The sequence below is a fragment of the Rhododendron vialii genome, chromosome 11a (genome assembly GCF_030253575.1).
Source record: "Rhododendron vialii isolate Sample 1 chromosome 11a, ASM3025357v1".
Classification (NCBI taxonomy): domain Eukaryota; kingdom Viridiplantae; phylum Streptophyta; class Magnoliopsida; order Ericales; family Ericaceae; genus Rhododendron; species Rhododendron vialii.
This window is the reverse complement of record NC_080567.1, coordinates 20,124,335-20,141,798: the sequence shown is the minus strand read 5'-3', so window position 1 is coordinate 20,141,798 and position 17,464 is coordinate 20,124,335. Positions and strand designations below refer to the sequence as shown.

Below are 17,464 nucleotides of genomic sequence, written 5' to 3'. Positions count from 1 at the left end.
TCTTCGTCTTATTCGACCCAGACGAAGAAGAAGTCTCCGGCGAGAACATCGCACAACCTGCGCGATCTCAAAGTTGGTGCGCACCTTGGACCCCTCAGCCGCCTCGCTGCTGAGTCGTAGGCGTGCGCCGCCTCCTCCGTCGTGTCGAACATGCGGAGCCAGTGGTGGCATCGCCCTATCCGGTCGTGAATCTTCGCCGATCATCTTCCTAGGCGCCCGCACTGACAATCCAGAGACGAAGACGATGACGGCGGAGAGAAGTGGAGCTTCGAGCTGTGCTACCGGTCCCTAGCCGCTCCCAATAGCCATGTCAGAGTTTCTGATGGGGTCATTTTGAAGATAGGGTAGAAGAGGCAACCGTAGAGACAGATCCGGGACATTTTCGGTAGTTAATTAAAACAGGGTTTATGTGGGTAGGATTTGACATCATGTGGAGCTTGAATGGGAACATGAAGACAAATGAGGGCCGGCCAGTCAGAACCCTTTTCTTTTTTAAGCTATTACAATGAACAAATTACAAACAGCTTTTTTTTTTTTAAAACAATGTGAGACTTGCATTTTGAATATCATTCCAGGTTTAACAACATTTGGACATGTTTAATACAGTAACATTTCTTTTTATCCAGGGCATGTTTAATTGCATTTTGAATATCATTCCACACTAAAAACACATACCAGTTAAATTGTGATTGTGCATCACGATGAAAAAATGCGTGATGAAATTGTATTTGTAAACTAGGTTTTTCGCTATCGTGCAAGCACGAAGATTTCGTGCCTGTGGAATTTGTTAAAAATGAGATTTTCCAAAAATATCGTATACAACACACAATCTCCAATCATTGAACACTTTTGTGACAATTGCCTTATTAATGTCTATTTAGTTTCAATTCGGATATGAATACCCTCAGGATACCTTTTGTCCAATTTCTACGTTCATGCAGCAATTTAAATTACAATAATATCACAAAATAAATATTCAGCCAAATAATTAATTAGTACATTTAAAATTAAGTCTATTTCTTAGATTTAGAATTTATAAAACATTTTCACTATTTATCTATTTAACTACTATATTCTTATTCATAGATTTTAGAAACTAATTTTTATTCGAAAGTGCATATTACTAAATTTAGCATTTTCTTAATTTTATTTTTTTAACAACAAAATACAATAAATGTTTAATACTAAATCTTTATAATGAGTAATTTGGTCTAATCAATATTTATTGGGGTTAAATATTAACTAATATATAATCTAAAATAAATCTAATTAACTATACAACGAAATGAATAAAAATAAATAGTATATGAACAAATACTTGTGTTAATCCCCATGTTTATAAATAGATACTTTCTACAAATTTCATTAGTAAACATGTTTTTTTTTTTATAAAAAGTTTCTCCTACGTTTTTTAATGTTATTTACTGATAAAACCCCCCTTTTGTTTTATATCATCTATTGATTCAATAAACCTGCACTTGTCCTCTTGCACACAATTCAATCACTTATCTCCGCCAGTGATTCACCATAATCTCGCGAATAATCATCAATTTACGTATAAAAATATTTTCAGGCCTTACCATTGATTTTCTATCACAAACAGGACTAATATTAATGAAAATAAGACTAAATAATAATTAATTAAATTCTGAAATTAAAAACAGGTTACCATCTTCAGCAGGAATTAAGTTTTTGTCCTAACTCCATTAAAATACAAATTGAGTTATGGGTTTCTGGAAAACTACATCAAACACGATTCTAAGTTTGGGTAAGTGTTGCACGATGTCTGTAGTTTGCTGTAGTGGTTTCGAAAACTCCAGCGGAGCTTTGACGAGGCCCGCGGCGGTGGCGTAGGCATGAAACCCACTGTTTTTTTTTTTTTTTTTAAGACCATCGGGGTGGAAACGGGTGGTGGTGAACGGAAGGGAGGGAGGTGGTTGCCGTGAGAGGTGGTGGTGATGGCAGGAGGTTGGGCGGAGGAGTGGCCGGCCGAGGTGGGTGGTTGTCGAAGAGCGGCGGTCAAGCCGGAGATGGTGGAGCCGAGGAGGTGGGGGCTCGGTGGGTTGGGCTCACGGTGGTGGATGGAGAACACCGAAGGAGGTGGAGGAGGTGACTTGTGGTGCGGGGTGGAGGGAGCCAAAAACACCCCCAGCAGAACCACCAAAACACCCCGCAGATTGAAAAGACCAAATTACCAATCATCACAAACCTGGGCAGCTCCAATCTAGGGGCTTAAATGGAAAAATTGGACAAAAATGGCCAAACCCTTTTAACATTCTTTTAGTAACAGGTTAGAATCGGCCCTCTCTCGGTTGCTTAATTCTCTATGTCCGAAATGCCATAAAAAAACCCTTGGTGTCCTCTCAAACACATTTGAAAAGTTTCAGAGTGTAACCTCCTTATCTCCAGCCAACTTCTTTCCTTCCAATCAACTCATATGCTCTGCTGCACTTTAATTCTATTTGACCAAATTAAATTGAAGTTGAATATTCTATCGACTACGGTCTACACCGTATTCAAAAATAAAATACTATTCCCTCCATCCCTAAATAAGTGTCTAATGCGCAAATTTAAGTCTTCAAAAAGATGCATTTGTTACGTTAAAAAAATCAATAGATAATAATGAGTTCTATTATATTGTGAAAAAAATTTAAATTTTTTAATGAAAAACATGCAAATTTTATAAGGTCTAATTTTGCGTGCCGAACACTTATTTAGGGACGGAGGGAGTACATGTCAACAACCGTGTATAAGAGAAAATGAAAAAGAGATTGCAGACACGCAATATTTACACCACAGTGAAATAAAAGGGGACTATATGACGGCGAAGATAAGTAAATTCCAATAGGCCGTTTACCATAATAATATCATGAGTACTTCAATCAAACCAAATGTTACATACACAAATGTTGGAATAATTGCTGTAAATAAGGAACGGGTTACCTCAAGAATCTGTATTCAAAAATAGATTACCAATCAAAGAACAATGTCTGAGTTGAGTTGCGGCCTAGGTCACTTTTTTAAAGACGTTTTGCGGCTCTACCCAGATTGTGCAAGTAGTTCGTTGAGTACCACGCCATCTCCAGAATAAAATAGCCCAGAGTACACCGCCTTTACTCGACCTTCTCTGCACAAATTCCACTAATCATGCACACGATTTTAATCAACCACGTTTTCTCTTAATCAGCAAGAACTGTCACGCTCCGCCCCGCAAACGGCACCCAAAGTGGGCCCGAGTCGGCGCGACCACGTGACGTTCCACATAGAAGACCAAACCAAACCTCATAACCTGTCAGAAATAAACACCCAGCTTAAGACTTAACACCTTAACATAACATAAAAAAATGAGTCAACGTATTGACCAACCAACCATGATATCGCACAACCAAGAAACAACATCTGCATTATAATACTTTAAAAATTCTATACTTCAACACATTCACCGACAACTTACTTATAACTTGAATAAACCAACTTCTTCATCAACCACCTACAACAAACTCGACTATCCACAACGTCCAAGGCTAACCTCAAATAGAACACTAGCCATCGACCAAACTTAATTACGACCTATACAATTTAAAAGCTTTAACTATCATTAGCAACAACTCCTTACAAATTAAGTTCTGCACCAGCTAAGCACTCCACAACAAAGTAACCAAAACCCCACCTGACGCTAGCAAAACACCTCAACACAACGACCAGTAGTGGACCCACTCTAAGCAACTTGCTACCTGGCAGACCAAAAAGGAAAGTCAGAGTGTGTGAAATATAAAAATGCTCAACATAATACCATAATACCCGAAGAAATATCAACAAGAATATACATCACCAATTTAACTGAAATACTAGAATGTATATAACAGTTATAACCAACATATCCACCGAACTGAGCAATAATAATTAATGCACAACAATATGAATGTAATCACATCACATGCATTGGCACGTCTGTCATATCCCATGAATCCAAGATAAGGTGTCCCATATACCATGCTCCCATTCACCGACAATTAGCCGGCATGGCATACGACATGGTATGCCTCACACGTTAACTTTCAGCAGTTCAATCAACACCCATCAGCATGTATTTTCATCGAACACGCATAACACAACAAAATCTTGTGTCTCACACACCATGCTCCCAACCATCGTCCATTAAATGATATGGCTTACGACATGGTGTGCCTTACACGCATACATTCACAACATATCAAAGCTAAACAACAGTAGCATGATATACACTCACCACTACAACAATATCTCAGTAAGGATAACCATATCAAAAGCTAACTACAATTAGCAAGATATACACCCACCGCTATAACAGTATTATATGAAGAAAAACCATATCAAACACACTCACATTTGTATCGATCGAGGTACACCAAACTTACGATTTCGGAACCTCCCCAATTGACTAGCTTGTTACCTAGTCACAAGCTAACGATATCAATTTATTGAACACTTAAACATTACCACCAACTCCTTAAAATAATCTATAACACTAACAATAGATTAACGATGCTTAACGCATACAAGAATATCCATCTTAAAGGTTTATAAGTGTCCCTAAACAAGCGTAACACTCAAATACCACATCACCTCTACATTTGGTCTGAAATCTACAATCAACCTGTCGTATTCTGCCTATAACTTCTTATAGGGTTAAAACCAGATCATGAAACTACCACCATTAGAAAGTACACCTCCGGTACATGAATTTTGATATAAAATTTGTTAAAACGGAGTCCAAACGACAAAGTTATGCTTGTCCAAAGTTACACAAAAATCTGTCCAAAATCACAGATTCTGCATGTCTATCAACTTCGAATCAAAAACTAATTTAACTTGGTACAAACTAAGCGACAACCTTCACATATTCCAAAAGACATACAAGTCTAGTTTCAGAATCAACAACTCGTGCGCTAACCCGATACCTGAGCTAAAAGATATGATCATTTTCTCAAAATGTGTCAGTGCAGCAAATACAAAACTCAGCAGGGACACACCAACTTGTAAAATCCGCCAAATTTAGAATATGCATCTAATAAACCCTAAATTTGGTACACACCATTACCACACACCAAAATTCATCCCTGATTTTTCCCAAATTTTTCACAATAAAGAAACCTAGTCAAAATCACCTCCAAACTTAGAAATTCTGTACAGCGAAACACAATTTTCAGCAGAATAGTTTGTGTTCGAAAATTCATTAAAAATCGAATAATTAATACTTTTTAGTAATTTCAACCCCAAAAACATCACCAACTTATCAATATTTCAGACTCATAAGAACTCATAATCAGGAGGATCTCTTAACTATAAAAAAAATTGATAAAAGACGCAGCTCTGTAAGCTGTCTACTAAAAAATAGGATCCTGACCACAATTAGGTTTATGATTTTTATCTTTTTCTACACTTCTCAGAAAATTCTGAAAATTTAACACGATATAATAAACACACTAATGAACCTTCAATAAAAATACCAGAATTTTAAAAGTTTTCTAGGTACCTTGAATAATTTTGTAAAGAACAGACCGGAGTCTCTGGCCTCCTCTTCCTTCTCTTCTGCCGTCTCTCTCTCTCTCTCTCTCTCTCTCTCTCTCTCTCTCTCTCTCTCTCTCTCTACGTAGAAACAAGATACGTATAGAGAAAAATAAATATCCCCAAGATATTTTGCTATATAAGGGCACAAGGGAATTTATCACATGCAAGTGGAATCACGTCCTAACTTATGCTCTAATCACAAATCACACACAGGACTCTCACAAGTTCTATTGTTTACGATTTAAACTCCTAAAACACATAGTTCAATAAAAAGTAATTGAAATACTGAAATATCCGGAGCGGGTATTACAACTCTCCCCCCTTTAGAAAATTTCGTTTTCGAAATTAGAAACAACCTCCCCACACCAACGACAACCAAAACTATTAGGTTATTTACACAGTTTTATCCCACAACAACATATAAGGGCAAGGATAACATATATACAATACCACAAACAAATTACCCCTTCAAATACACCATCGTGTAATCCACCCTCACTCTCTTTCAACTCTAAACAAAACTCCCCTTAAAACTATGTCCCTATGCACACAACACATATAGCAATTAAAACTCATATGTTTCACATTTTAAAACTTCCTTGTTTCACAGTATCTCTCGACGAAAATAATTATATGAGTCCCACAAATACTAACTCAATACCAATTCGACCTCTCAAAGGGGGCTCATGACCCTCAATTTACATCGTAGTATCTAATTTGTGTACACAATAACACCATTTTTATCATTTCGCATGATTTCACTGAAGGAAACTAATGAGTTTATCCGTAAATAGAGTAAATTCTCACTAGAAACTCACTACTCTCGTTAAAATCAATATAACGCAATCTAAACAACTTCCTTTGTATAATTGATTTTATCATCAGTATATACTTCTTAAACCATCATGACCCCATATTAATGCACACTCTCAATACATGAGTATTACCTTTCAAGAAATGTAAATTATAACTTCATACTATCAGTTGACACATTATTACTACTCGGCGTAGTATTAAACCCAATTTCGGCAACCATTTTATTTTAAACATATATAATCATGTTCAACCAATCATTATATCACACAAATATAACAAAATAATCACACTTATCACACACACAACACTCTAAAAAAATTGTATATACTAGTATACAATTCAACCCAACACATACTAACATAAATCGATAACCCACTTAACTTCCTAACTCTCAACCCATCACAAAATCTGCTACCACAGTAACCTAATTATCACTTAAGATTTCACTTCGAACCCTACCATCATTCGCAACCCACTTTCTTTATGCACCCACTCAGAAATCTCAACATCCTCTCAATCACTCTATCACAACTAAGATCCCAACATTATTCCACGTCCCACTGTCAACTCAGTACCATTTCCGAATTCCGCTTCAGAAATCCGAACTCAGTTTGTTGTAACGTGTCCCTTCAAAACAAGGTTAGTCCACAACATATATATTATTGATGGCATGAAAATATGACAATATGAAAGACATGTCGCGATTTGATAGGCACATTGCCTATTTCATCACAACACCACTGACACTCCAGTCTACTGGACTGACTCTGACACGAAGTCATAATGCATGATCATGTTATCAAATCAAACAAATAAAAGTTATACCTGTCCCATTCTCTCAGAATGGTTTTCAAAATCACCTGCACTCTGTTCCAGTTTCACTTCCACAAAGTTAACTCATTTCTCATCTGACCCTTGCAACTGTTTATAAACATTGCCCATTTCCTTAACACAATTCAATCCCAACCTGATTTGTATTCTCAGACGGGTATCATTCAAACTCGTTAACAGAACAACCCTAACCAAAGCTCATCCTTTATAATACCGAACATTTTCAGTTACCATTTGTGTCTGCTCTAATTTTTCAACTAATTCATGTTGCCTTGAATGTGGCTCTCAATTCTTTCCAAACTCGCTACTCCGACCATTAGGCAACCATTTTACCCATTAACACTACATCCGACAGCTAACTCACCAGCCCTTTCACACTCATCCATACAGGTAACAAAACATAGAAATACTCACCCACACCTATCTTTCCCATAAATAATCAAAACCATATACCAATTCACATAAAGTGAATAAAACCATCTTCATATAACACCAAACTATTATGGGCAAAAAAATGTTTAACACCAAACCATCTTCATATAACACCAAATTCTGTAACCAAAAATGTTTCAGAATTTTAGCAAAATATGGGCTTAAACTATAGTACGTGCATGAGCCTCAAATCCCGGATTTGCACCCCCCTGCGCGCGAATAACCCATGACGCGTACCTGGTTAACTGGTTTCCGAATTAGTTTACCAAATTACCTTGGGCCTTGGCCCAGTTTTTTGAACACGCTAGACCTCTCATTGGGTCCTCATTCATAAGCCCGCTAGTGTGCAATGTCATTTAAGATAGAAAGAAATTTTGTAACTAGGCAATGTAGGACAAGAGGCAAACACAATGTTTTATAAATACACACCAAAGTCCCAATAGTATGCAACCAACTGAGTCCTCACTTGATGTCAAAGAAAATACTGATCCCATTGCTACTTGAAGAAGTTCAGCCTAATTTTGTTACTACTAAGTACTCATCAATACATAATGCGATTTGGAAAAAAAACACAAAACAGAAGATATGAAGATACAAAAAATGCATTACAATGTTGTCACCAATTATATAATCTAAATAGAAATTAAATTCTTTCCACCGGTAGTGGAAAATTTTTCCACCACCACTTTTTTCGGTCTTACCGTGAGTTTATTGTTAATCTGAACCATTCATCTTGTAAACCCCATATAGTAGTGTATTTATGCAAAAAAAATAAACTTAATCGGACATCAATAAGAGTATCACAAATTGAATGTTGCTTTGTAAAATAAATAGTTTATCTTTATTATTATTGACAGAAATCAAATCGTCCATTTTATAAACCAAAATCTAGATTTTATAGGGGAGAGAGAGAGAGAGGGGGCAACTTGAGACAGGCTTCCAGCACTGCCCAAAATAGAAGTTTTGGTGAGAGAGTGTAATTTATTTTTGTACATTTGAGTGTGATAACTTTGCAGGTCCTATTTTTTTGGTGTGGATTTATGTTTCTCCTCCCATCTGGGGTGTTTACAAAGATAGATCATTCTTAATGTCCAAATTTTGCCACGACTATATATCCAATGAGTTTTTCAGCACCATTCGTTGTGGGTCTCACTATATATTTTTTATTGTAATATGAATCGTTAATACTAAAAGCTCGCAAAGTGGTATATCAACGCGAAAAATAAGCTTGATTGGACATCAATAATGCATATAAAAAATCAAATTTTAGTTTATAAAATGGACAACAGTTTAACTTGGAAATATATGATCGTGTATTCTGTAAACAAAAATTCAATATTTGAGATACCTATAGATGGTCAAGATGATTTTTTTACATGAATATACTACTCTGCGGACTCTGTAAGATGAATGATTTAGATTATAACAAAAAAAGCACGGTGAGGCCCATAGGTGGTGGTGGGTTTCCACCTCTGGCGGATAGAATTTAACCCCATATCCAATATGGAATTAGAGTTGGTGCTGTGTAGTGGTGTGCTCAGCACCGTATTGCGCGCCTCCAAGCCATTGGATCGTGCATCCGACGGCTTGGATGCAATCAACGATTAAGAGCCGTTTATTGTCGAGATGAGATTTGAGCCGTCGGATGCACGATTCAATGGCTTGGAGGTACGTAGCACCGTGTTGCGCACACTACTACACAGCACCATCTCCCATTCCATCCAATATAGATCAGCAATTTGGGATGAATAAAGTAGTATTTTTAGAAACAACTAAAATTGTTAGAAAAAATGAAGGTCTTTGGGAAAAATTTCAATCTTAAAGAAATATCATGCTTGTCACTTTTGCGATATAGTAATTATTCTTAAAATAAATGAAAAGAGGCCTATTGAAAGAAAGGTAAATAACACTAGTTACCTTAACTTATTTTAATTCAATCCATTCTTCTAACTTAACTTATTTTTCATCCTTAAATTTAATTTATATTGTAATTGTGTGTGTGAGAAACAATAAGTTTAAATTTAGAATAATGAATGAACTGAACTTATTTTTATTCAATTTAAGGTTCAAAATGGAAGAAAAAATAAGTTAAATTTAAGTTAATAAGGCTAAAAGAATGCAACCACTAAAGTGCACATTCGTAAAAGCCGGCATATTCACTGAAGCTCCACACGATCACCAGACAAATCACCACAGAGGATCCGAACCCACTCTATAAATATGCTAGGGTTTAGGAGAGAACCCAAAAGGCTCCTCCCACTGGGGTTTAAGGGACGTCTCTGATTTTACCCATTGAACTTCGTTAGAATCCATAACGTTTCTTCTGATCAATGGCTTTCTGGGGTAAGACTCTCTCTCTCTCTCTCTCTCTCTCTCTCTCCTCTATATATATATATACTGTGTATGCATAACTGCATACATATTTGTATGCCCTATATCAGATTGATATACTATACGTACCAATTGAGGTGTGTCTAATTTGGGTTTTCAGGGGTTGAGGTTAAACCTGGAAAACCGTTCACCCATAAATTTGACAGGGGGAGAGGAAGGCTTCACATTTCTCAGGTACTTAATTTGTGAAGAAAATCTTGCTTTTGTTTGTAATTTTTATTAATGGGCACTCGAATTTCTTAGGGTTATGTATGTGAGTGATGAATTTATGCACCACCTGCATCCTTATAAGTAAATATGTGATGCGTCCAAAAAATGAAAAAATGCAAAGAAAGAATGGATAAAACCGAATTTTCCACCAACCAACTGTTGTCAGTATCACGATTTCTTGTTGTGTGGTGATACAACAACATCATATAATCGTTATACACAATAATTGCTTCAAAATTCCTAGTATGTCTGGCTTTTGAGACTTGGGCATCTGCTGTGATTGACTAATGAATGTGCCATGACTTCTTAGGCAACATTGGGGCTTGGCTCGTCCACAATGAAGAGCTTGGTTCAGTGTAATGTAGGAAATAAGAGTCCAGTTTTCCTATGTGCTTTGTTGCCTGATAAAACAGAATCATGCCATTTGGATGTCGAATTTGAAGAGGATGATGGGGTTATCTTTTCTGTTATTGGTCCTAGAAGCGTTCACCTCACTGGTTATTTTCTGGGTTCTGGTCGGCACTCAGATCCTGATGATGACACGTATCCTTGTGTTTCTTTGGTAAATTTGCCCTCTCTTGATTGGCCACTTTTTTTTAACTTTATTTGAACTCTCCATCAAGTCTAACTTAGCATGAGTGATGATGTGGCTAATGCTGTGTGATTCTTTAATCAGAGATGCTATAACTTAGTCGAATTCTATAGGACAAAAGCTCCTTGATGCCTTGTTAGTTTAGTAGCGGGAATCTTTCTATTTTCCTTTACTGTGATGATAAAGAGAATCCTACGGGGAGGACATTGGAAACACAGAGACAGACGCATCTGATCATTCCAGTGATGAAGATGGGTATGATGATAGCTTTATTGATGACGACAATCCTGATGTTTTTCCAACTTCTCCTGTTTCAAATGATGAAGGTATGTATCGTAAGTGATATTCTTGTTTCTCCCCACAGACTTCTTTCTGCATATAATGTTTGCACAATTTCAATTTTGCGGGTGCGTTACGTTTTGTTGGAGGCTTTCATGGGCGTCATATGTGTTTTGCACATCATAGTTTCTTTGACAATTAATGCATTTTTTTATTTTGTTGATTATTATCAACATTAATATAGAGTATGGCAACCCCTTTAATATTGTTTGTTGGAGGGAGACTCAGGACTTGGGTGAGATTTGTGCAAAATATTGCTATGTGGTGTAATCTTGACTCATTGCTTAGAAGTTACAATCAAAATCTGGTGTAATCTCGTCTGGTATCAATCCATGTAGATAACTTCGTTGTCAAATTACTGTTTACAGAGTTAATTTTACTGTATTCAGTGCCAATAAATCTTTAGTTTAGGCAATCATTTGTTTTCGAGGGTCTCCTGTTTGATATACGGTGATCTTGACTCCAGTGGTTGGGGATGAGATGTTGGATACCAAGAAGCTAAAGGAGAGGAAAGGCAGGCAGAAGAGGCGACTTAAGAAGAAATACCAGTCCTGTGAATCTGATGACCATCGTTCACCACTGAAAAATATTATCAGTTGTTTCTCTGGACTAGAAAGTGATGATGATGACAAATTCCCAATTTCTTTCCTCGATAAAAGTAGAAAAGCCAAAGATGATGGCCCCCTTGGTAAAACAGAAGATGAAGGCATGATTGCGATTAATCAAACAAATCAAGTTGATGCTGTTCTTGTAGATGGTGAGTCACAAAGGTGAGAATGTTGTTTGACTCATCATTCTGGCAGTCCACTTACGGCTTGATTGATTTATGTTGGTCCATACATTTATTCCTTTTTTTTAATCCTTGAGAACCTGGAAATATTCCTTCAATTATTAAAAGTTTACTGAACAGTTTTCTTAGGCTCTTTGTCATTTGCCTTTGGAGATTTTGGCAATGGAAAGTGAGTAGAAATATTGTACTCCTTCCTGTAATGATTTGTCACTTTTGGAAATCCTAACATTTGGTTGACAAATCAAATTGAAACTATAATTTCCAACATTGACCTTCATTCTCACATTTCAATGTGTTCATAAGCATTCGTAAGGTATAGGTTTGGAGAACATATTTTTTTCCCCTGAAGAGGACCAATTATTTAGGACATCCAAAAATGTGAAGATGGACCACACTGGGGACAGATGGAGTGTAAGTAGACAAGATGGTAAACAAGGAAGCACCCTCTTGTCAGCTGCGCTGATGCTTATTGATATCCTTTATGTTATTGTTGTTTTCAGGGTTTCATTTGAAGATATTTCTGTTGTTTTACTTATTTCTTTTGTTTATTTGCTTTTATCTCATTCGTATATCAAAAAAGGGGCGTGGACCTTCCATGTAGTTCGTTGCTGCATTCTGAGGTAAAGGTGCCTGAGGATGGCTTTGGACTAAAGAAGGAAAGGAGAGAAAGGCCTAGTGTGAGCAAAAGTCTTGAAGCTGATATCCTTAATTCCTACGATGCCCTTGAAGATAAATTGCAGCACACAGAAGAATATACTCACAGAGTTGGCCAGGATTTGCTTGTGAAGTGAGTACTATTCCCTTCTTCATAGCTGTTGAACATGTCCTCTACAGAAAAATTGGATCTTATTAGTAATCATTTTTTTTTCCATGTCTTCCTTTATGCTTGTCTTCATTTGTAAATTCATGCTCAAGCAGGGGAGTTGAGCCAAATCATTCTTTGCTCCCTTCTAATGAGTTGGGCGTCAAGAATCACACTAAGTCAAAGAAGAAAAGGAAAGAAAGGACGAAGGAATGGAAAACACCAGAGTCTGGTGGTCTTAAAGATTGCAAAGCCCTCCAAGACAAAGCAGAGGATCAGAAGCCAGCTACTGACAAGTGATTTCCTTTTAAATGTTGAATTTTGTTGATTATATTATGGTTCTCGAGTATGAACATATCTATCTTGGATGATTTATCTGAACAGGGGAAGTTACGAGTTGCTGCCTTTTAGTGAAACTGGCTCAGAAAATGGTGGAAAGCAAAAGAAGAGAAGGAAAGAATGTGCTGCTGAGGGAATATCTGTTGAAGGTAGAGCAAACGATAATAATGTCCTGAAAGAGCATACGACAAAACAGAAAGAAGACAAAAGTGAAGATGATCATCCAACAAGTGAACAAGATCAGAAGTTCTCCGATATTAAGTGCGTATTCTCTCTCCTAAAACATTTTGAGCGTGTTTAGAGCCCCTCTGCCGCTGACCCTTTCATTCTTGTATGATGCATTTTATGTAAGGATTTCCTACGTTATGCACATAGGATCATACAGAGCATTTGCACCCTTCCCAGTTTCATTATCCCTCTTAAAACAACTCTTTCAAGTATTTTGTGGAAAATTTCACATTGCATTCTGTGCAGGAGTGTTGACATTGATTCCAATCATGTAGCTGATGGAGATCAACCTGGAGACAAGAAAAGTAAAAAGAAGAAAAAGAAGAGTAAAAATCAGGAGTACAAGGAAAATATGGATATTAATGAGCCTCTATTGCCCTTGGAAGGAAAAAACAGGTCCAGCAAGGTATTTGAGGACAAGAATGTGGAAGCCAAGCCATCTCAAACAAGGACCTTGTCAAATGGGTTGATCATTGAAGACTTAGGAAGTGGTAAGCCTGATGGAAAAGTAGCTGCTCCAGGGAAAAAGGTAATTCTTGAAGTTCTTTTTGGTTTCTCGGCTGGATAAGTAACTGTAGGGGGGCAAATATCATGCCTCGTATATGTCCGTCTGTCACGTGAAATGCTATGGAGTTTCTTTGTTTTCTTATTCTTTCCTCTGTTGATTTAAATGTCTTTTGGTTGGCTTAGATCACGGTCCACTATGTTGGCAAGTTGAAGGAGAATGGACAAATATTTGACTCAAATATTGGCAGTTCTCCCTTCAAGTTTCGTCTCGGTACTATCTTGCCTCATAACGCCGCTGTCTGTGAAGATATTATTAGCTAATTAACCTTCTTACCCTGGTCTATTGTCTCATATAGGTGCTGATGATATTATAGAAGGATGGAATGTTGGCCTCGATGGTAATTACCCCGTAGTCCCATACAAGCACTTTTTAAGCGTTCATTTTATGGTTTTCTGTTTTTTCACTACCTTATTAGGTTTATAACTTTATATTAACCCTCATATATGAACGGTTCTCAGGAATGCGAGTTGGTGACAAAAGAAGGCTCATTATCCCACCATCTATGGGGTATAAGACACTCATTTTTTTCCATTACTTCAAGTCTTGTTGCTTCTGTTTCCTCGTACAAGTTTTTTTCCTCCACCCTATTGGGTAACATTTCACTTCTTTGTGATGCAGATATGGGAGTCAAGGAGTTGCTGCTGAGAATATACCTCCGAACTCTTGGCTTGTATACGAGGTTGAATTGATTGGCGTTCGCTGAGTGTTTTGCTGCATCGACGTTACTATTCGTCTTGTTCTTCCTTTCTGTTACTTCTACATAACCTAAAAATACCGACTGGATGGCCGATCCCAAAAAACGTGGGGTAACAGTCAAAATCAGGTTTTGAATACGATGTTATGGTGACAAACTTGTGTTGACATTATCGGACCACCCCCCCAGGCAGGGTTTTTTGGCACTAGTTAACCCTGAAGAGTCTGGCAACAAATACGTTTATTGATCTCGTGGACATAGTCGAGTTCATGTTGTCTGTCAGCTATCTACATATGCATTGGACTTTTACTTGCACATGATGTGGATTTTTCAGCTTTCTTCTGCTTGATTGAAATGGAATGGCTGTTATTTTGGAGTTTCATGTGGGAAATTGCATCGTTAAATGCTTGAACGAATAGGGGTGATGATTTTCTGGCCCAATGTGTTTCGATCTGCGATTCATTTCGCTATTTCTCTATGAACGCTGCTTTTTCTTGCGAATGTTTGTTGGGTTTTTTTTTCCTGGTTTTATGAGAATAGAGATGTTCTTTCTTAGGTAAGTTCATGCGGGAAATTGCGCAACTAGTGGTTAATCGAAGTACCAAAATATGGGCCAATGGGTCTAACGTTGGATATGGTTTCAAGGTATTCAATTTTTGGAATGAGAGGTCTCTTTTTTGTTTTTGTTTCGACGGTAAGGGGTGTTTGGGTCAACTTATGCTTAACTAATCTCCTTTCCGATCCGTTCAAAGGAAGGCCCTGCACGCCGGGACTAGAAAATTGTGTGGGGGAGCAAACCCGCCAAGCCAACTGTAAAAACCCTTGGTGCTTGAGTTCTCTTGATGTCTTAGTAATGGATTTGTAGCGAATGGAAAATTTCTAAATACCAGCAACAGATTTGTTTAGACTGCTATTCGCTGACTTGCTAGGAGATTTATCAAGGGAAATGAAAATGATGCAGAAACCAGATCAATAAATTTAGTTTTACTTCACTAACCAATAACAATAAGTTGTGAGCCACAATTTTGGTTGTCTTTATTCAAATTTTTTTTTTGCCAATTTTTTTTTTATGTAATATTGGTTTGTCTCGACGAGATGAATCGATAAATTAGATATTTTTCAAGAAAAAATTTAAAAATTTGACTTTTTGAGCTTTTCTTTAGATATTTTTCAAAATACTTGTATAAAAGTCATAAGTTTTTAATTTTCGAATTCTTTTTCGTCGAGACGAACCAATGTTATGTAAAAATTTGGCGTACAACTAACAAATGCCAAAAAAACGGGGTTGGATCCAGTCCATTTGCTCCGGACTAGTTTGGTTCATTTGGGTGTATCTGAGCCGTTCCAAAAGTGTTTTGGAATTGGACGGCTTGGATTTAAAGTGAGTATTTTTTATTTTTTATTTTTTAAAAACACCCTTTTAAATCCGAGCCTTCCAAAACACTTTTGGACGGCTTGGATGCACCAAATGGACCGAACTGGTCGGTACCAAATGGACGGGATCCAGCCCCGAAAAAAATTAGACTCAATACTTTAGAGCCGAGAAAAAAAACCTTAAGAAATTGTTCATTCTTTTAAGAGCACAGCCACGTTTGGAACACCAATACTGGTGAACTGGTCAACTGTGTATTTGTCGACATACTCGTTGCGCTCGGAATCGTTCACTCTCAAAATTAGGCTCCACCCTCACTTTTACTTATTTAGGTGTTTTTATAACTTGATTGAGATGTACGGGTCAGTTTGCGGGCATGATTCCGGGGCCTTGAAAGGAACGACTAGCATAACCTCCAATGACCTATGTTTGAGATGGTTGGTTTTCGTGTAATTCAAACATGTGACCTCATGGTAAAACACTTTTTACTTTCTTATGTCCATTTTGCCAACCTTGGGGTTTACTTGTTTAAATATTGTTGTTCTGTGTAAAATATGAAGTTCTTTATCTATTTATGAAGTTCTTTTTTATGCAAAAAAAAATAAAATATAAATTGCACACGCAACAGTGTGGACACAGATAGATATCACAACAAAACGTCATCTGAAGTGTTTTTTTTATTTAATAAAAATTAACGTATGCTCTTGCCTAAATCCACAATTTGAAGAATTCCGTATTCGATATGTCTTCAAATGTCCTAAATAAAGTTTGAGTAAACAACCCGTATCTAAAAGCTCAGCGCAATTTGATATTGAGTTTGCAACAATTGAATCGTTCAACTTAATTATGCATCAATTAGAAGGCAATTGCAAGTCCTAACCATCAATTGTCCACAATAAACATAATTTTTAGTAATTAAACATCACGTTCAGGTGTGGAATTTTTCGTTGCCCGTCTGTATTAAATGAATTGTCTCCCTACCATTGAACAACTTCACACACAAACTGTAACGACCCGGATTTTTGCCCTATTTTTTTTTTCGAATAAAGAAATTATTTTTAATCAAATAGTCTATAATAATCAATTAATTATTTAAAAGTGTAATTTGATTAAACTAGAACCTAGATTAATTTTTGGTATTTAAAATTAGTTTTGCATACATATTATTAATTAGCTTGTAACTATGTATAAGTGTGTTTATATATCTATAAAATAGATATTAGTAACCATCTCACAATTTATGGGATTTGGATACCCATCCCCTACCTATCTCTCTCTCTATCTCTATCTTTTCACTTATCCACTCCCCTTCAAACTCTTCCTAAACTATACATCTCTCTAATCTTTATAACATCCCACTCTCCTACCCTTCCTCCACTACTCCCTCTATATTACTCCTAGTCCACCGCAAAAAAACAGAAACAAGAAAAGAGGGATCACACCCTTTCAATTTTCGTCCATATCACGTCCCTCAATTCACGGCCTGTTTCTTCCTAGTTGCGGTCTTTTT

The 17,464-nt window shown here is 36.9% G+C and overlaps 1 protein-coding gene across 3 annotated transcripts; it reads left to right on the top strand.

Moving 5' to 3' along the window:
• Positions 1-9,823: 9,823 nt before the first annotated feature.
• Positions 9,824-14,964, top strand: LOC131307374 (peptidyl-prolyl cis-trans isomerase FKBP53-like). Of its 3 annotated transcripts, none has more exons than XM_058333850.1 (13): positions 9,824-9,972; positions 10,121-10,194; positions 10,541-10,773; positions 11,009-11,148; positions 11,628-11,931; positions 12,553-12,738; positions 12,870-13,049; positions 13,138-13,353; positions 13,567-13,849; positions 14,011-14,098; positions 14,184-14,225; positions 14,347-14,395; positions 14,507-14,964. In XM_058333850.1, the coding sequence occupies exons 1-13, from the start codon at positions 9,960-9,962 to the stop codon at positions 14,589-14,591; spliced, it is 1,893 nt and encodes a 630-aa protein (XP_058189833.1). In that variant the 5' UTR covers positions 9,824-9,959; the 3' UTR covers positions 14,592-14,964. The 3 variants fall into 3 exon arrangements, 2 of the variants coding, with proteins under 2 accessions (XP_058189833.1, XP_058189832.1); XM_058333849.1 differs by having other exon boundaries at positions 9,825-9,972; positions 12,532-12,738; XR_009194109.1 differs by lacking the exon at positions 14,011-14,098 and having other exon boundaries at positions 9,825-9,972; positions 12,532-12,738; positions 14,507-14,598.
• Positions 14,965-17,464: the final 2,500 nt, after the last annotated feature.